This window comes from Argiope bruennichi, chromosome 10, assembly GCF_947563725.1.
Source record: "Argiope bruennichi chromosome 10, qqArgBrue1.1, whole genome shotgun sequence".
NCBI lineage: Eukaryota > Metazoa > Arthropoda > Arachnida > Araneae > Araneidae > Argiope > Argiope bruennichi.
The window spans coordinates 97,505,728-97,527,836 of NC_079160.1; the positions used below are offsets into that span (position 1 = coordinate 97,505,728).

The 22,109-nt window shown below is 29.3% G+C and overlaps 1 protein-coding gene across 5 annotated transcripts in view; it reads left to right on the forward strand.

Annotated features, from left to right (window-relative positions):
* Positions 1–22,109, forward strand: part of LOC129987949 (uncharacterized) — a 109,743-nt gene that overhangs the window by 85,758 nt on the left and 1,876 nt on the right. For 3 of the 5 annotated variants that reach the window (XM_056095967.1, XM_056095966.1, XM_056095965.1), the window contains exons 6-11: positions 538–814; positions 6,058–6,153; positions 9,060–9,126; positions 15,499–15,543; positions 17,430–17,534; positions 17,780–17,885. In XM_056095967.1, coding sequence (XP_055951942.1) covers positions 538–814; positions 6,058–6,153; positions 9,060–9,126; positions 15,499–15,543; positions 17,430–17,534; positions 17,780–17,885 — 696 coding nt within the window. The remainder of the gene's footprint in view (positions 1–537; positions 815–6,057; positions 6,154–9,059; positions 9,127–15,498; positions 15,544–17,429; positions 17,535–17,779; positions 17,886–22,109) is intronic. The other 2 variants (XM_056095968.1, XM_056095969.1) reach the window with 2 other exon arrangements.

The following is a 22,109-nucleotide window of genomic DNA, read 5'->3' on the forward strand; positions in this document are numbered from 1 at the left end:
TAAAATGTGGTAAATAATTTCATTATCAGAATGATAAATGTGCATCAAATTTTAGACCAGATCAGTAAAAAAGTTTATCATCTAACGATCTGCCTATTCTTTTATATATGAATGAAATAACTTAAAAGCCGAATTTTCATATGTGGTCATAGAGAAAATTATGTATCTATATTAAATATTAAGTGCAATCGAAAAACGTAGGTCCCAAAGTACTTATGTGGATTTCTTAATTGTATTATAAAAATATAAAATACCATATTGTGTCAATGTAATGGAAGATTCGAACAGGGGGTAGTCCTGCTTAAGTTCATATTCTCGGTGCGCCATTCCGGTACTTAACTCATTTCTGGAATTTGGTACCTACCCATTCACCATGATACGATACCAGGATGTATGTTCTTTTAAAATGCTAAAACTGTGTAAGCATACAAGTAAATCAAAGGGAGAACAATCTCAATAACATTAGTTACAAACTTATGTATGTTTCCAGACAGTCATTCTTTCTATTAAAGCGTAATTTTTCTTCGATGTTTCCAGGACACTACGGAGGAGGAGCCAACGGCCAGTGAGGCCTCTGAGCCAGGGACTTCGGACGAGGCAGTACCCAGCCAGATCCCGGCGGTCACTGCCCCACCCCCTGCTCGGCCAGACGATCTGCCGGTGCGCCGTCTTTCCAGGCGCAAATCGGACCTCTTCCCTCGCATATCTGCCAAAGCGGCAGCTCGCCGCCATTGTCCGGCAGCTTCCACAACGGGGGTTGTCGTCGACGAAATAACACTCAGCAAGTGTCCCTGGGACTGTGCCAGGAGCAGGAGTGAGTAGACTTTATATTATTACCTGAAAAAAAAAAGATAATGGGGGTTGCGACCTATATACAAAGATATAAAATTGACACTTTAAAATTGGAATTTTGACAATCGCTTTATTAAAACCATCATAACGTAGGTCTTAGTTTAGAACGTTTTTAATCTTTTGATGAAGACACAGTGTTGTATATAATTTGCTTTTAGCGATGAGAAAGTCATATAAAACTGGAAGCAGCATAAATTCCGTTGATAAAACGATCATTCACTTTAAGTGCAATATATACGGTTCAATTCGATAGCAAACAAAACTCCTTTTTCGCTCACTATGGTTGAAAACTTTTCTGTTCATAATTAAGCTCCTGTGAATGTTATACATTTTCAACGAAGAATCACCTTGTGGCATCTGCTATTTAACTAACGAGATTCTTTAAACAATAGATCCTTCCAATTGGACCATCAACAAAACTGGTATTGCTTCATTCTACGACTTATAGTTCGCTGGTAGTAAGTTGTACATCATGCTATTTTGTAAATGTATAGTTAATACCGGTAAAATCCTAGATGGGCCCACCTCTTGGCGACTTATTTGAAATCTCGCCAAGTTGACTACTAATTGAATATTTGTTATTATTATTTTTTAATTAAAAAACAATACTTGAAGGCCAGAAATAATAATAAATAAAATAAAATAAATATAATATAAAATAAATATAATAAATAAATAAAATAAATAAATAAAAAATAAATATAATAAATAAGTAAATAATATAATAAATAAATAATAAATAATAAAAATAAATAAATAAAATGAAATAAATATAATAAAAAATAAAATGAACAAATAAAAAAAATCCGCTTAGGTTGCCACATTGGCGACGTTATCGTCACTCGTTTGGCGAGAATTCAAAAAGACGCCAAGAGATGGGCTGTGCTAGGATCCATCCGTTAATACCATTTTTGTATAGATTATAATAACGAGGCTGCCACTATTGATTTCTTTATCTCATATATTGTCTCTTTAGATGAGCAACAATACCAGATGCTATTTTAAACAAAGTTAGTTACTATATTTGTCGGATTGAAGGATATTTATTTTCGACTGCGTATGATTCATGAACCATAATTCTAAACAAGAAATATTGTCTCTTATTATGTTATTTATTTTATTTATGCAGTTTCAGCATTCAGTGTTTGTACCATCTGCCACTTCCTCTTTCAATATATAGGGTCGCCTCTTATATCCTGTTAAAAATTACTTCACTTTACCAGTCATACTCATTCAAAATTGACGTGCTTTTATTTTCCTGGTAATTGTTGATCCTTTATTATGAGTGTTAATAGTAATAAATTTATTTTTTATAATTATTATGGATTAAGTCCATTATTTTCGAATTGTTCATTATCAACAAATTTATTACTTGCTGGCATACCACCAGAATTAGGCCTATCGCAGTCATAACATAAAATTGGTCCGTCCACGTGGCGGAGAGATAGCTTTAGAAATATCGTTCATGGCTTTAAGTCATCAAATAGGCGCATTTAAAACTAAAATTAATAAGATTGAAACCTTTATTAATGAGTTCCAGCCTTCCAATGACTCCAAAAAGAATACTCTACAGTTTAGCACTAAGCTAACATCAGTTAACGATATTCTGCGAGGACTCAATCGAATAAAGTGTGAATTATGTGCTCTACCTGATGATGTGGATTTAAAAGATGCTTTAGAAGTTACTTTTGAATTGGATAATTTTGCTGCAGAAATGAAGGTAAGCCTTCTTGTATTTCTTTCCAAATATGAAAACGAAAGCCAAACTGCACTATTCCGAAAGCAAATATTAAAATACCTGACTTACCTTTTCCTACATTTAGTGGAAAATTTCAAGAATTTGAGCTCGTCAAGGCTCAGTTTATGAATGTTATAGGAAACAACCCCTCATTGGATGAGACTCAAAAACTCATATATCTAAAAAGTTCTTTAAAAAACGAAGCGGCGTTAATTCAAAGCGATTAAGATACTTTTGATTCTCTGTTGAATGCCTTAGAAAATAGATATCAAAATAAACGAGCGTTAGTTGATATACTCATATCCGAAATACTTTCGATTAATAAATTTCATAATGAAACTCCTACTGAAATTAGATCATTAATCGATACTGTAAGAAATCAGATGCGATCTTTAAAAAATCTAAAATTTGAATCTAATTCTTTATCTATTGCTATAATATTACATATGTTAAATAATAAAATTGATCAAAGATTGTTCCAATCAAGCCTGACAACATCTGAAGTTCCCAGTTTAAAAAAACTCCTTTCACTTTTAGAATAAAGATGCACGCAGCTAGAATTTGTTATTAAACCAGATTTTCTCGACAAGAAATAACCCAACTAAATGTAAAATGACTTCCGTTGTCCGTGGAAATAATAATTCGTGTAGAGTTAAATCTCTTTTATCCAAAAAACAAGCGAAATAAAAAATGCGTCATGAATGAATGTAATTTTTATCATCCTTTATATAAATGTGATAAATTTAAAAATCTTTCAATTCCTGAAAGGAAGAAAATTGTTAAATTATATCACGTATGTAATCGCCAGCTCTATGGTAATCGCTGTCTGTCAACAAATCATTCTAATAATTTCCCCAATTCTTTTTTCTGTATAAACTGCAAAAACAAAAATATTAACGCAATGCATAATATCTTACTATGTGAAGACAAATATATTACTAATCAAAAAATAAATTCGCCTGCAGCGAGCGAAGCGCCTGAGTCATCATTGACCTTGGCTTCCAAAAGCGATTCTATTAGAAAAGGATTGCTCAATACTGCTAACATTTTTATTCATAGTCCAAACGGGAAAATAAATCTTCGTTGCGTTTTTGATTCAGCTTCAGAAAATAATTATTTAACGTTGAAGGCAGCAATGTTAGGTTTAAATAAAATAAAAATCAACTCCACCGTACAAGGTCTAAATAATCTTTTCAAGAATTAATCATTTTGCAAAGGCAGCTGTTTCGAACATAGTAAATGATACATTTCACTTGAATGATGTTGACTTTTTCCTCTCTCCAAAGATGATAAAAATGCATCCTTCAAAAAAGATAAATATTTCGGAACTTGTATTCGGATACTTTGATAAATATTCGGAACTCCATGTTGTATTCTTGCGGATAAAGATTTTAATCAACCTTCAGAGATTTCTTGATTGTTGGAAGTGAACTCTTTTTTGATATTTTTGGCCTAAACCAAATAAAATTGCCCAACTGTAATTTCAGATAACCAAATAAAATTGCCTAACTGTAATTTCAGATTAGTAGAATCTACATTTGGATTTATTGTCTCAGGATCGTATAATGATGAATTTTGCTATCCAAATCATTGTTTCCTTTCAAAGGGTTTAAGTATCTTAGATGACACCTTACGTTCTTTTTCGGAAACAGAAAATATTTCCGAAATGCAAACTAAATTTAACAATGAACTTTCATACTGTGATGATCATTTTGAAAGAACGCACATTAGGAAACATTGTGGTAGATATTCTATTTCGTCACCATTCAAACAAAATATTGAAGAAAATTTAAATTTAGGGGATTCTAGAACCCTTGCGTCTCAACACCTTGATCAACTCTGGAGGCGTCTAGATCGTGATAACAAATTAAAAGTTCTTTACACAAAATTTATGGAAGGATATTTTTCTTTAGATCACATGGAAATTTGAAATTTGATGAAATAAAATCTAATCATGGATTCTTTCTTCCACACCGCGGTGTACTTAGATCTGGCAATCGCGCTCATCCCTTAAGAGTAGTTTTCAATGGCTCACAAAAAAAACTAATCTAAATATCTCCCTTAATGATGTTCTTTTTGAAGGAGGTACAATTCAAGAAGACTTATTTCCTGTAATGCTTCGTACGCGTAAACAGTGTTATTTCTTTAGCTGTGACATATGCCACATGTTTAGATAAATTGAAATAAATCCCCAACAGAGACATTTTCAGAAAATCCTTTGGAAAAGGGTTCCAAATGAACCGGTTCAAATTTATAAATTGAAAACGGTCATTTATGGAACAACACCCGCATGTTACCTGTCTACGCGAGTTCTAAAGCAACTTGCAATGGATGAGAGAGACAACTTTCCCATTGCAGCTAATGTTTATTCGACTCCAAGATGTTTATTTGGATGATATCTTAACTGGATGCTCCAGTCTCCATGAACTTGAACTGTTAAAAACTGAACTTAATTCTTCTCTTTAAAAGTGCAGGAACGAGCTTGCACAAATAGTTTCTCACATGCAAACATTGAGTCTCCTGACTTAAATTTCGATCAGTTATCTGAAGAAACTTTAAACACTTTGGGTGTTTTGTGGAACAGTTCCTCAGACACTTTTTGTTTCAAAGTTTCTGTTCACGACACTTTTTGTTTCAATTCGATCTTCACGAAGAGAGATGTTTTCTCTCAGATAGCATCCTATTTGACCCTCTTGGTCTTTTAGGACTTGTAATAAGTAAAGCCTAATTTTGCATGCAAAAATTATGGATACTTAAATTAGATGGGAATGAGAAACCACCTATAACAATTTCCAACGAATGAAACTTCATTTATCCAATCCTTACTGGATTTAGAAAAATTTTAAAAGCCAGGGTTTGTCCTATTAGAGCATCCTGTAAGAATCGCACTTCTTGAATTCGCCGATGCTTCGGAAAAGGGATTTGCAGCTGTGTTCACGCAAAGAATGGTAACAAAAACTGCCACTTTCTTTGTAGTAAATCAAGAGTAGCACCGCCCAAGACTCTATCCATTCCCCAGTTGGAGTTTTCGGCATGTCAAGCTAGTAAACAAAGTTGTGGTTGCAGTTAAGACTGATCTTGCGGAAATAACCTTGTATTCTGATTTCACAATTGCCTTAAGTTGGATAAGGACTTACCTCGGCTTCTCAAGACATTTGTCGCTAATAGAGTGGCAAAAATACAAGAATTAATTAAACACTTTTAGTGGCAACATATATCGTCTGAAAATAATCCAGCTGACCCCCTTTCCTGAGGTTTGAATGCTCCAGACTCGGTCAAGAGTGAACTGTGGTGGAAGGACCCCATCCTTCAAGGCTTGTACATACTGAATATTCTCAGAACTTTATTGATAACATTAAAAGGGAATTTAAAACTTCTGTAACTAAAACTCTGCTGCTCTCAGCTGAAATTGATTTGTTTAATAAGATTGTTTCTGTAACTAATAACTTTTGTAAATTAATTCGTAGTTATATTTTCAGATTCATCAAAAATGCTAAGTCACCAAGTGACAAACTCATCGCTGGGCCTTTTACTCACAAGGAACTTACTGGAACAGAGATATGGTTATTAAATATTGTTCTAAAAATAGAATTTCCCAGTGAATTTAAGAATTTATTCTAAGTTGAACCTGTACCTTGTAATAGCAAACTTGCTTCTTTAAATTGTTTTGTTGATGAATATTATTCGTGTTGGAGGCACATTACAAAACTCCACTTTGTTTTTCAATGAAAAATGTCCTATAGTGTTACCAAGTAATAATGCTATAACTTTAATGATTATAAGATATTATCATAATAAATACTGTCATGTTGGCTCTAACAATTTGCTGTACCATGTATAGGCCACTTAATGGTAGAAATCTAACACGCAAAATTGTTCACGATTGTATAATTTGTTTTAAAAATAAACCTATGATATCAAACAATTAATGGGTAATTTGCCTAAAGAATGGGTAACTCCTTTTACCTGCGGAGTAGATTTCTGTGGTCCATTCTTGGTAAAATACAAAAACCAGCGTAAAGGAGCACTAAATAAAATTTGTCTGCATATTTGTACGCATGGTTACGAAAGCGATCCATTTGGAATTTGTGTCTGATCTTGATTCCCAATCATTCATTACCTAAATAATTTACAAGAAAGAAGCAAATGGAAATTTAACAAAAATAATGTTGAAATAGGCACTCTTGTTTTAGTTAAAAATGAATCACTTCCAGGTACCAAATGGATCACAGGTAGAAGTACAGACATTTTTCCTGGAAAAGATAATAAAAATTAGAGTTGTGAATATTAAACTTCCTGATAAAAAATAATTAAAAGAAATATCAGAGATATCTGTATTTTACCTACTGTATAAAAAAATGTGCTAATTAGTAATTACCATTCTTGTATTAGATGTATATTAGTGTATTTGCATTTAATTGTTAGTTTTTTTGCTTATATTTCATTTGATTTAACATGTATGATTTGTATTCATTTATCTGTTGAAATTAGTATTTCAACGGGGGCCGGGATGTTTGTACCACCTGCCACTTCCTGTTTCAATGTATAGTGTCTCCCCCATATCCTGTTAAAAATTACTTCACTTTACCAGTTCTACTCATACAGAGTAGACGTGCTTTTACTTTCCTGGTAATTGTTGATCCTTTATTATGAGTATTGATAGTAATAAATTTATTTTTCATAATTAATATGGATTAAGTCCATTATTCTCGAATTGTTCACCATCGACGAATTTATTACTTGCTGGCATACCGCTACAATTAGGCCTAACAGCCGCCATAACAGTGACAACGATAAGTCGCCGAAGTATAATTAAAATAGCATTTTTTCGCCAAATGTTGTAATTCCAACTCGTTACGAATTTTCAGAAAGTATTGAAATACTTGACGAGAAAAGACATCATGTTCCTTAGCCTTGCATCCCAATGTTCAGTAAGAACAATATCGGTTCATTTTATCTTATCACAGAAATAAGAATAAATAACGATGCACATTCGATGCGATGCAAAATAATAAGAAACGAAAAATAAAATAATAAATTCGCTGTCATTAGAAGAACAAGAAATAAAATAATTGCTATGATGACATTAAAAAATAAGATAGTTATTTCTGTTCTGTCTAAAACACGAAAGAAATTAAAATATTCGCATTCGTTGCCTCGACTTGTTGTTAAATAGCCATGATTCCGAGAATCGGTGCAGTTATTTCATCAGATTGGTTGTGATAATATTGCTTGTACAAATAGAAGTGTAAGAAATTGGAATCATTTTGCAATGTGCATGCTAGAATCCATTTAAATTCTTATTTGTTCTCAGTATTCATATTATTTGAAAATTAGGACATATCCGCCTAGAAAAAATTTGATAAAAGTCAGGCGTGCACATTATACTTATTTTTAATTTATACTTACCGGAATTTCATTTCTGCTTATAACGACTGCTTATTATTATTCTTTCTACTATTTTCGTGATCTGAGTCTCTTAATATTAATAATGAAAACTGTAAAAGAAAATTCTTTTATGTTTTCCAAACTGTGCCATATTTTGGGTGAAACTATTTTAGTGTTCAGATTTTTTTTCGAGGAATTATAGTACCATCTCTAAAGTCGGAAATAAATAACGAAGTTTTAACTCATGATAATAAATAGTAACTCGATTTGTTGCAATAAAATATTTTTTAAAGAAATTCCCATTAAAGTTCCGAACGGCTGGTATAAAACTCAATGCACAAACAGTTAAAACACAAAAAGAAATCGGATTCACATAGAAAACGAAACAGAAACGTCACAAGGAGAAAATAGAGAATACAAGCAGATTCAGAGGTGATCCATGATGAGTGAAAGCTGTTTACCTAATGATATATATGCATGGACAGTGCATTAATTTCACAATAATTATTCAAACTCTTAAAATTAATGGCTATTTTCATTTCACAAAGGAAGCACATGGATTGGCGAGCCCTTTCGAAAATTCTCGAACACTAAGTAATGGCGGTACGGTTGTTTACAACCAGGCCAGCAATCCCACAGTCTCAGCATTCGTATACTTTTGCATGATATTCTAGTCATTTAAATATTAATTGGCTGGAACTTTTAATGATCAGCATTGGCGAATAGAGGCTTCTAGTTAATCAGGCTGGCAATTCTGCCATTATTCGCCTATGTGATTTTAGTAGTTTTTGTTTTCTTGTTGTTGTTTACTACATCTAATTTGTGCGTTAAATTTTATATCACTGTTTGAGTCAAGAGCCCGTTTTCAACTAGTTTTTTATTAAAAACATTAAAGAATCTAAAAGGGAAATGGCATTGTGAAAGATTTTATTAATACGTTTGTTCTGCGTTATCTTCTTTATGCATAAAAATCTTACTGCTAAAAATTTTTCTTCAAAATTATATTTCTGATCCAATAGTATAATAAAAATTAAAAAATATAATTTTTAAATAATATTTTTTTTTCTATTTTATTCTCTAGCTCCGGCGACGTTCACAGATTGCTTTACCAGGGTAGAAGGTAACGTCCACACAGTAGCTAACAGCAGGTAAGAAAGGCTCTCTGTTGATGCTGGATCATGTTAAATACAAATTAATTATTTAGTTATTACTGTGTATCAGTTAAATGCAAATTCTTTCAGAATAAAATGAGAATTTCACTGTTGAAATTTAAACTAGAAGTAGGACAGGTTTACAAACTTCTGTTTTTAAAAATGTACTATACACCAAAGCAGTAATTGACAGAAATGAATCTCGATTTCTTCACAGTAGCACTAAGTAATATATGATTTGCATACATCATAATAATTATAATAATTTTCATAAGTGCTATAAAAGTTCAGAGAATTTTAATTTGATTTTTTTAATAGTGCTAACTTAAATTACTATTTATTGCTTTTATAAAGCTAAAATATCGCGCGAAAGTCAATCTGGAAAAGGAAGGGAAGGTAGCAATGCGCAATTGAATTCCAGAATTCGAAAAAAAAAATTATAAGGATTCTTCTCCATTTCTATGAGTATCATATTTATTAAAGTTTATTCAATAAGTTTTTCCTTTTTTTAAAATTTGTTTTATTTATTTTTATCTAATATATACAAAAATTATTGTTTATTTTGAAAAAAAAATATTTGCCGGAATTTTGCACAACGCTCGACTAGATTCAGCAACGGCTTAATAAATAGGAAAAAATTTATAATCATTTGATTATAAAATATGTTTTCAATTAAATTAGTCTTTCAAATGCATTTTTAAAATGTGAATATTCATAACGGCAAATAAATTCTAAGTAAACGTTTCCGTCTTTGTTTTTAGTATTAATAAAATATTATTAAAAATGGTTAAGTGTCCAAATAGTTAATGATAAGTAAATATTTGTTGTGTATTTTGATTTTTATGTATCAGGTTTAATGAATGAATAAAATCACTTTAGTTTTAAATTTGTATTACAATATAGAGATTTTCATTTTAGGTGAAACGGTGCGAAATATAGGCTTCCAAAATTCGAATGTAGTGGTTTGCGTTGTTATATTAATTAATAGAAATCAGGCGTATATGCATCCGCGATTTAATTGAATAATAATCGTTGACGTAATAACAAAGGAACTGAAAGTGATCTCATTAGAGTCATCAAAAGTCAAGGCTAAACCTCTACCACAGGAAATGGGTCTCGTCATTGGAAGGGAGGTAACTTGATCCCAGACCTTTTTTATAACACCCTCCCCGAAGAGAAGAAAAAATTAATTAACAGCTTCCTACCTATATACTCATGGTGTCCCATTTCAATGGAATCACATGGTAAATACATCTGGATCAGTACTAGGCTCTGCAAACTATATCTCCATATGAGCATCTATTTCTTTTCAGTTTTCACATCGAACTTCTATAATAACAATTAGATAATAATGATAGTTGCTTTTTATTTTTTTAGATTTAAATCATTTAGAAATGTATAATTTCTGAGATATAAAAGCAATGCCTTAAAGAATTCCATTTTGGAAGATTGTAAAGCTAAATTATGTTGAATTCAATTAAACATCATTTCAAATTTCTCCTGTAAAGATTTACAAATAAATAATAAAATTTAACATTTAAACACATTTAAAAAATGTATTATAAATGATGATACTTTCTTCGTATATGTTTTTCTTCCCAAATAAACACTAAGCAATATCGAACGGAAACTGTTTTCTATCATTGTTGTTTCGGAATCAAAGTCTAAAATATTTTAGTAAAAAAGTATTTTGCAATTTAAAACATTGATAAGTCAGGGAACTTCCCAGAAGATAAATATTTGAAACGTTGTTGTTTGCATAACATAAAATCAATAATCTAATCGTGATTGTTAAGATGACTTCTGAAAATTCAATATTTTGAAATGGCAGAAAATATCAGTAGAACTCGCGTGACATACAAATCCTTCTTTTCTTTTAATCGAAACCGAAAGTGATAATTTATCATCGAAAATCTTTAACATAGATGCATTATTTATGTATCTATGTTAAAGATTTTCTGTGACAATGTAGATAATTTATAATAGATAACTGTACAGACAATGTTAGATAATTTATAATTGTTAACAAAAAGTGAGATATAGAGTTAAAACAATTGCATCAATCACAAGTAACTATAACTTCTTTATAAATAATGATAGGGAAAAAAATATACAAATAAAACTGAAATTGATTTTTTGTTGTTGTTGTTGTTGGCAGCGAAAGGTCATATTATTCAAGAGGTGTTTCCAAAAATGTTTTTTCAAATGCTGTAAAAGATAAGAAAGATTTAAGTCAAAATTTTCTAGCGATTAATTAAAAAAATTTTTTTGCTAGTTTAAACTTTTTTTCATTACACACACAGTATAAACTAAAATAGCCAAGAATTTAGAAATGTCTTTTTTTTCCAGCAAGAAAATAAACCACGCATATATTGTAAATTATAAGTAATATTTACATTATGATATGTAACAAATATTTGAAATTATTAATTGAAAATGTCACATATTAACTATTTAGACTTTGTTACGTTTTACTTCCATGTTGCCCATTGCAATATCTAACTTTTTAAATATTGGAATAATTGTCTTGCAAATATTTATACAACATTTAAAATCAGAATGCAATTGTTCTTGAATGTTTGTTTTGTGATTTTTAATAACTGATACAATTGTTAGATTTAGTGATTCTTTAAAAGAATACATCTGGCATCGCTCACTCAATCATTCAAGATTTTCATAAATCAGTTTTGATTTAAACGAACGCGAAATTTTAAACTAATAATCCTACCATGATATTTCAAACTCGAAGTTCAAATTTCCTTTTATTTCAAAAAAACTTTATTCTGTCGCCTTATTTACTTAATTATAAATGCACTTGGAGTTCGCAAATTTTTTTCATTTCAATGATGGCATGTGGAATATTATTACAGTGGAGTAAATAACGAGTGGGAATGGTTACAGTAGAACCTAATCCTAGCCTGCGGAAGTGAAGTCTGTTTCCTTTTCCTTTTGTTTTTAACCCCTTGACATATTTAATATAGATAGAACACAATCTTGGCATCGAATGGAGATATTAATAGCAGAGGTCAGTAGTGGTAAAAGTAGTAATTAAAAAAGACGCCTTAACCTTTTTTCTCTGTGTGCTTTACAAGTGTTATAAGCAAAGATAAAAATAACAACTTTTAATATGAACATTTGCATTTTTTTAAATGCATAGAAAGCCAATTTTATAGTTTTATGGAGAAAAAAAGCAACTAAGTTAACGAATTCAATGCATTCCAATACTAAGTTTTATGTGATTATGAGGTCGCCACTGAACCATCATTTTACGAGTTTGAGATCCGCTACGAAAAACTAGAAATAATTTTTTATGAAAAATTAAGCTAGATTTTAATCTTTTTAACTATATGTATATATGTTCGGGAAAGGTAATAAATTAATGGTTACGTATAATTACAGGTAATTATATATAATCACAGGTTATATATACATATATATATATTGGTGCATATGTTCCTTAGCATTAAAAAGCATTAACTATTCTAATAAAAAGTTTTTACAGCTTACTTAAGAGGATGAAATAAGGGGGGGGGGAGAAAATTATGTTTGTCTACCTTCATTTCTGAACAAATTATCGCACAAAAAATATTTTTTGCATCATCTTATAACTCAAACCAATGGGAGTTTTCACCTCAAAACTTTCTGGCAATAAAGATATTACCTCGAGAGAACGCCTTGCATAGCATTGACGTATAACAGTTATGAAATATTAACCTTTGACTTGAATTTAATATTTATTCGGAATCTATCGTGTCATCCTTGGCGTGTTATTTGGGAATTAATCCCTGGCATGCGGTTAATAGCAACCAAAAATCGAATTTGTGTTTTAGACATGTTCTTTTTTTAACAACAACTTTTGAAACTTTTTTTTTCTTAACCAAACGTGATTGAAACCAAAATTTGACCCCAAACTACAATTGTAACCTCAAAACCCCATAAATAAATTCGTTGTATTTAATAATTCCGTTTTTGAGTAATCGCATTTACGTATTTCTGAAAAAAAAAAACAGAGCGACAGACAATCAACTCCTTGTACGATTTGGCTCAAAATTCGATTTTTGTATAGACTATGGGTGTTAATTCTTTGTACAGAATTTTATGTGGCTAGCTTTCTTCGTTTTGTGGTTATCTTGTTAATTTATATTTGAATAGCCGTACAGACAGACTTCCTCTGCACGGATTTTACTCATAATCTGATAGAAATCTATAAATTTGATATAAAGACCGCAAACCAAGTTTTATCTGTCTTGCGCAGAACGTTTTCGAGTTATCTTTGTCACAAACAGACAGACAGATATTTTCCAAAAATGTGTTTTTAGAACTCAAGGTCTAAAACATTGAGATTGCCAAAATCTCGAGTCCGAATTTTTTTTTTTTTAAATTACTATATTTTCTGTATACTACTTACAGAAGAAAGTAATAATAGGCTTTATAATGATGTTGATTTGATTATTGAACTGTTTTTCACTGTATTTTATAAATTTTTCAAAGTTAATATAAATATAATAATAATTTGCATTTTTTGTCGAAATGTTGAACTAAATTCTCTGTTTAATCACATATATCAATCGCGCACTTCTGCCAATATTAAAAAAATAATTAAATTGCTTTCTACAGATATTTTTATTTTTACTTTTAGTAACTCGTAAAAAAATTCAAGTAAAAGTAACGCTTGAGTATAAGTAAAAAAATTTTAATATGCGATAAAACATTGCCTTTTAAAACTCATGCAATTTCTCTTTTACTGTTTGGCCTGGTTTTATCTCATATTTTGACACTTTTAAAATTTTTAATATGACTAATTTATTTATAAACTTCCTTTCTTCATTTCTTCCCTTTTTTTAATTGTTTTTTAAATTTTAGTTTATTAACAAAGTTTTTACTTTCTTGATACGTTTGTCAGTTTTTATTACATTATTTTGTCCCAAATGGTGAAATTAAAATTGTTACTTACCCCAAAGTTTTAAAATAGCAATTAATTAATATAGATTAGATTTGATGTTCTTAAAAATTCCTAGAGGATTGTGTGTAAGAATTCGAATTCTGTTAGGCATAAAAGAATATGATTTTTGTTTTTTCTAACGAACAATTAAAAATTGTGGATACTGCGGTTGGTATTCTAATAAAATATCTTTTAAATTCACCATTACAAATTTTAACATCATGAATTTATTAATATCTTGCTGTACTACGTCGCGCAAAAATCATTCAAAATACTTTGCAGAAAAAATTGCTGAATCTGTTTGGCATGTACTTACATGTTGGGTAGTAAGTGCTCAATATAAAAGGGTTTTTCAAAATTTTAATTATTTTTTAACTAAAAATTAATCAAAGTTTTTTACATTAATAATTTGGCAGCATATCGTCGTACAAACAAAATCAATTTTACATCACTTTACAATCCAGATAAATATGCTTCTCGGTAATATTAATTTTTTTCTTACGATTTTTAAAATTGTTTAAATAAATTTTTGGAACTAATTTATTACAATATTTTGCATTGTTTTAGTTAGTGGATTTATATTCATGTGTTGTGCCGTTGATATTAAATACATCTTTTATGTGCGTATTATCGCTAATATATAATTTAGAACAAATTAAAAAAAAAAAAATAAAAATAGACGAATGGGAACGTTATCAAGATATAATATTTCGTACTAAAGATTCAAATCTCTTTTAATTTCTTAAAGAAAATTTTTTGATTGATTTGCAAAAACAATTGTATATCGCTGTAGTAGTGTTAAGTTCATAATTAGAGAAATTATATATTTCTGTAGTAGTGTTAAGTTCATAATTAGAGAAATTCAATCAATTATTAGATAATTATATGACGACTGATAATAGACATTAAAATCGTTTGGCAAATTGCCCATTTATATAAAAAAATTGTTTTGAAAACAAGCAATTTTCTAAAATATTTTGCATTATTTTAGTAAGTGGATTTATATTCATGTATTGTGCCGAAAGTATTAAATACATTTTTTGTCTACACATAATCGCTGGTATATAATTAAGAATACATTTTAAAAATAAAATAAAGATAGACGAATGGGATCGGAAATGTTATCAAGGTACAATATTTCGTGCAAGAGATTTGAATCTCCTTTAATTTTTTTAAATAATATTTTTTGCAAAGTTTTTGAAAAACAATTATATCTCACTGCAGTGTTTTTAAGTTTATAATTAGAAAAATTCAATCAATTATTAGATAATAATAAGACGAATGATAATAGACATTAAAATCGTATGGTAAATGTGCTCATACATAAAAATCGTTTTTATAGAAAGAAATTATTTCTTAATACATTTATAAATAAACTGAATTAGAAATTACTTTTTTTAAAAAAAGATTTCCTTTTTTCTTTACAGCTTTCTTCCCAAGAGTACTTTGATTCTGCTGGCAGCAACACTTTTGTAAGTCGATGATTTTGAACTTTTTATTATTTAAATTTTTGCAATTTACACACATGCTGTATTGTATTTAATAAAAAAATATTTTAACAGTTAAATTTAAATATATGCTCATGAATATCGTCTCGCTATTATTTTTTAGCTGTATAAAGCTAAAAAACAACACGCTAGTGTATTACTGCAGGTCATTAATAAAAAATACTCCGTGATGATTTATTAATCAAATAAATGCGTTAAATATTTTCATTTGAAGGAAAATAAATGAATGCGTAAATAAATTTAGTGTAAAAATGTTTGTAAAATTTTTTCTCTTATATCTATAATTCTTTAAAGACAAATTTATAGTTCAAAAGTATTTAATGTTATTTTCTTCTATAAATAATGAAAGATTTAATATTATATTATCTATAGGCTAGTATACTATCTATAAACTGCATGAAGCAAAAATCGCCCTAAACACATTACAGGATGCACATTTAGCACTTAGTTACTTCTTGGATAGCAAACGTCCTTCAAGAAAGGATTTTTAAAATATTTTAATTATACCTTTAATTAAAAAAAATATTCGAAATTTGAATGTTTTTCTCAATAACTTCTGTACCTATAATTGCATATGCAAAACACCATTTAAAGCGATTTGTTCGACTTTAAAATTAAAAAAAAAAAATGTACTTTTTTTCTATTTTTAATAATATTTTTAAATATATCTCGTTGAACTATCTTTTATTATTTTATTTACTGTGTTTATGCACGAGCACGTTGCTATGATATTAAGTACGTTATTTTGAGGATTTATCCTATCTCTGCTACATAGTAATGAACAAATTTTAAAAGAAGTACAAGGATAGAAGAATCGAACTTTTTTAAAAAAATTCTTTAATCAATACAACCAGCTTTACCAATTTTCATGTTCATTTCAAATATAATAATTTATATACACTTAAAATTTCCGAAATTAAACATTCTTAAGATCTTAAAGATTTGATTCAATATAAAACACATTATAATCATTTTAAAAACAAATTTTTGAGATCTTAAAGCTATTAAATAAAAATTCTTTGCTACTCAAAGATCTTAAAAAAATATGTTGTTCTATGTAAATTTACAGTATGGTAGAAAAAATAGTAAAACTCACATTAAAATGCGCTTTTTCTTGTTGACAAATTTAGAAACAATTCTGAATTTTCGATGTCATCATGACAAATCAATATTCAACTATTAAGTTTGTTGTATTCTTGAAGCATAGAGCCTTACACATACAAATGCTACACAAATCTTTTTTTCATTAATATATCTGATTCAAAATTTGATATAGGTCTATAATTCTGATAAAAAAATCATTTTCTAAATGCTATTCATTTAGCTTCTAGCGTTTTTGAATTATCATTTTGACATATTTACAGACAGATTAAAATACGTACATTCCACTAACTGGCAGATTTTACATCAATTTTTAATTTTTCATCAATTTTAAATGCAATTGCTGGTTTGCTAGATCTTTGAATTTTGTGGACTTGTAAATTTTCAATAACAATATTATGTCTTAATATTGTAGGAACTTAATTATCGGATAAGCGACTGATAACGTTAAATCTTTATTCTATCCAAAAGACGCTACTTAGTAGTTAAATTTGAGAATGAATAATATCTGTGTATTCTGAAATACTGAAGGGAAAAAACGGATCATAGGAAAATAATTAAAATAAGAAATGAAAGAATCTACATCAATTATAAATTTTAAGTAGTAATAAAATGTATTTCTAAAAGTTGTTTTGGTGAAATTCATTGTCGATTTTATATATGACTGTAGTGAAATAACTACCATTGACGCATTTGAGACTGCATTATATTTCTGTATGCACTTACTTATCCTTTTTTTTCCTTTTTAGATTGGTTTTACTTTTTTTGTTGGCAACCGTACTAGTCTACAGAGTATCATTCCTCTACAGCAAAAACGCCATCGATGACAGCTGGACCTCGAAACCAGGACAAAGGTAACAGTTTTCAGAGCATAAAACACCAGAAAAATTAGATTCATATTCAAAAAAACTTTCCCAACATTCTAAATCGCTGTAAATAATTTTAAAATCCATAATTTTTCCAAGGACCTTGTTTTCGATTAGTACTTTGATTGATATAAAAGTCATTGTCAATTTATATTTGAAGCATTTTTTCTCTATAAAATTACAATAATAAGAATGGTGATATATCATCTTTTTCTTTATTTTTTTCCCTTGAGGATATCGAGATATTTAGAAATATTGAAGCAACAACAGGAAGCGGTCGAAGAAGAAATTCAAAGAATAACTACAACGCTGAAAAATCGACTGAATGATTTGGGACAGGTAATTCTTCCACTGTTTCTTTTAAATTATTAATAAAACTGAAACCAAATTTGGCACAAATATACTTTGGAAAGTAAGAATGTGCACTTCGAAGCTGTTTTTTTTAAAAATTTAACTAGTAGGAAATTAAATGAAATTTTGGCATTTCTCTTCGATAACTTTCTAAAATATCAAAATATCATCAATTTTTACAGTATTTTAAATATATTAGTTTTATTATTCCACAAATTTTTCCTATACTTTAGAATTTTTTAAAAATATTTTTTCCCTTATGTTTGACAAAACATTACATTATTGAATTGAAATTCCAACTGTTTTCACTGTCTCATCAAATACTTAATATCGCATTTTTAGTTCATTGTTGAAATTTAAGGAAGAAGATTCCATTTTATATCTATGAAGTTCAAATCTTATCACTACTTATAATAAAAATAAATGTGTGTGTGTGTGTACAAGGTAATCATAAGAAAACTACCCCCATATTTGAACCCCTGACTGCTTATCCAATCAATCGAAAGCGATTTTCAGAAATTGTTGTTTGAAAATACGTGCTCGAGATTGTGATGATTTAAAACATTTGAATTCTCACGGTTGAGGTTGCAGTGCCAACATTTCGAAATTTTCGCATAGAAACACTTAAATAATAAAATAAATTTCGAATAAACACTTTTTTTCTCCCTTCACAAATTAATCAGCGCATGGGGCCAAGTGCAACGCGATTACTTGAAATATTATATTTAAAACTTGGAATATCGATAATGCAAAAATGAAGCTATTGCTTGAATTTAAAAAGTAAAATAGGTGCGAAAATACTTCCTTTGGTATGGAGGAATTATTTTCGTATTAAACATTAAAGAAGCATTCGGTTAAAATCATAGATTTATATAAAAATTTGACCAAATGCATTAATTCGTTGATTGTCTTTCTAATTCGTTTCTTTGGATGCATGCATGTGTAATAATTTAAGAATCCACTATGCTAGATGGATGAAATTCAGTATGTAGTCTTGACATCCAAATCTTATTTATGGTAATTTATATCAAGTTTGGACTCGATTAGTCGAAGGGGAAAATTCCAAAATGCATGCTTGCTTTAATAACAGTACTATTAAGCTAAACATAAAATGTGCAATGTTTTGGATTAGTTTATGAAAAAGTCCAGGGTAGAAAAAGTCTCTATTTTTTTTTTCTCAAATTCTTAAAATATTTCAAAAGACATTTTAGCTCGTTATACTCAAAATTTCAAATATCATTACCATTGTTCTAACAAATAAAATATTAACTAATATGTAAGTTCAAGGAAGTTTTTTTTTAAAAATAAGATTTTAAAAGTTTGTAAGAAGTCATGAATTATTATTTTTTGTTTGTTGTGGATAAAACTATTAAATGGATGGAATTAAAGTTTTAGGGAATATAAAGTCATATTTTCTTTGTTTTCCGAAAATCAACTTATCGCAAAAGGTATTAGATTATTTGAGAATAAAAATAATGTATTATTATTATTTTAGAGATCTCTTGATATCCAGATTTAAAGCATAGGCTGGTTTGAAATGAAATTGTACATTAATAATTTTAAATTTAGTTTTTTTTTAAGTGATTAACAACACTGTAACTTTAACTTTTCCAATTCCCAAAGAAAGTTCATTTCCATCCTTTCAAACCATATTTGTTTCTGTTGCATTAGAATTTAGTATCAATAAAATATTATAAATAAAACTTCTCTAATTACCAAAATTCTGGAACATCAGATTCTTTTAATTCTAAGACTGATATGGAATTAGACAAATTTGCTTGTTTGACAAAATAACACTCACAGTAATAAGAACAGAATTGTCGTGGCTGGTTCGTGAGTGCTTTGAATAAATAGGCAAATAGAAAACTTAACAACAAATTTATTGCAGATTCGTTCGAGTCACTCTGCTCAGTAACTCCTTCTCCTCCAAGAGCAAACATTCGAACGACATCACTCTTTTAATTACACTCGCGCTAGTTGTCTAGCGCCATCTATGAACGTTTATTTCCTAACGCTTCAAAATCCAATCACACAAGAATTTTAATAAAATTATTTACCAAAAAAAAAAAAAAAAAAAAATCCTGAAAAAATTTGCTTAAATTATCGTTTGGGTTTTTTTTAGAACTTGTTAAGTTGAGAGGTTTAAATTTAATCGTGAACGCGACAGTTCCTATGTAGGAGGAACTCCGGTTTATTTAATCAGTTCACGGTTTTGAATTTTTCATTTCCTATGAATTAACCACTAAAATGAATTAATGAACAAAGATCCTAATCGTTTCTAAATTAGCTTATAAAATTTAAATACCATTCATAGACGAACACTTTAAAAGTTTTGATTTCATAACATGTGCTACTTCGCCTATCTACAAACAATTTCGCTCAGATAGGATTTTCAAATTATTTTTACAGATGCCTCTGAAAATAGGACATCCTGTTGTGTAAACAAAAGGTTTTAAATAATTCAGTTATATCACGACATCTACCTACATGTATATTAGCATTTACAGCTGAAGTAAACACAAAGTATTCAGCATTCAAAAGCATCGAATGGTACGGACTGTCTCGAGAAGGAAGTTTACATACGGTTCAAACTTTCTTATATTCTGCTGGATACTAAGACAACTGACAGATTTCCGATTTTGGAGATGCCTAGAACCACAAAGATGAGGCGAGGAAGATCATTTAAGAAATGTTCTTAATTGTGTGTCAAATAATAAATTTGAATGAAGTAAATTTTATGAATTATCTTGTATCTTTAAACGAGCAATTCTTGTATATGTATTTATTTTCGTGTATCTCGGAACAATTTTTATATTTAGATAAGGTTTCGTTTTTTAAGTTTATCTGTATCTTTCTCGTAGGAAAGGGGGGAGGAGTGATTTTACACATACACAATTTATTTAAAAAAGAATAAGTACACTTATTTTCCATTTCGAAGAGTGGGCAGTGCAATATAGTGGTCAGAATAACATGAATGACGTGTGTGTTGCGGTCCTCGGTTCGAGTCGTGCTTTTTACTTTATTTCTTTACTTATGTATTTATATTTAATATTTTTGCTTTTTAAATTTATCTATATAGGTTTTTTCCTGAAAAACAACATAATTTTATACACAAAAAAACAGCATTTTTCCACAACCATTAAAGCCTTTTTCTGCCTCCTCTCATGCTGGCAATGTCATATAGTGCCGTCTCGGACCCGATTTCATCATGGTAAAACTGAGTGAAAGTTCAAATACATAAGTAATGATACACTGTAAAAATCTATACTATAATATAGCAGATTGTTTCGAATAACATGTTAAAATCGGCGTATTTTTTTTTATTTAAATGACCGTATGTAGGCAATATTGAAAGATATTCATATGTACTTCGTATTTAAATATTTCCTCCAAAAATACCCCTCCCCCCCCCCAAAAAAAAAAAAAACTTACCGAGCTTAGTTCTGCTTTCCAGATGTTAAAATAATAAGGATCACAATATATGCTAACACTGAATTATTCAAATCATTCCTTAATAAATCAAATAATTATTAATTTATTTATAGTATACTGGAACATTAATTAATCATTTAATTGGCTATGCTATATTTCACTTGATGGTAAATAAAACAATTTTTAATGTTACATTTGTTGGAAATTAATTATTTACTTATATACTATACAATAATTCTTTTTATTTGTATAATTCTTTTTATTCGCTATGAGATCTTATGACTACAATTGTAGTTCGTGCTAAATTTTGGTTTTAATCGGCCAGCAAAAGGACTTCAAAATACATAATTGCAGAATAGATCCAGTAAAAATGCTCCAAAGATCTGTATTTCGTGTCTGTTGTTCGACAGTGCAATGCAAGACATTGTCTTAACAAAGGTCCACAATTTTACGCTGGAAGAGGGGAATTCATATGTCTTCATAGAAAACATGCGAGAAGGTTTCGTGGAGACCCCTCCCGCTGGTTTATAATGAAAAGCCAATAAGATAGTAATAAGAATACTAGTATATTTGTAATACCTGAATGCAATATATGATATTTTAAACTTTAATTTCAACTTAATTAATTTCCAAGATTTTATCTTAATTTAGCCCATAGTAACCTTATTCTAAAATATTCTCTTATTTCGTGATCCAATTCCACTTTCTCTACTTAATTAATTCAAGAGAAGCTTTATAAAATTGCTGAATCGGCTAAACGCCAACACTTTCATACGCTCG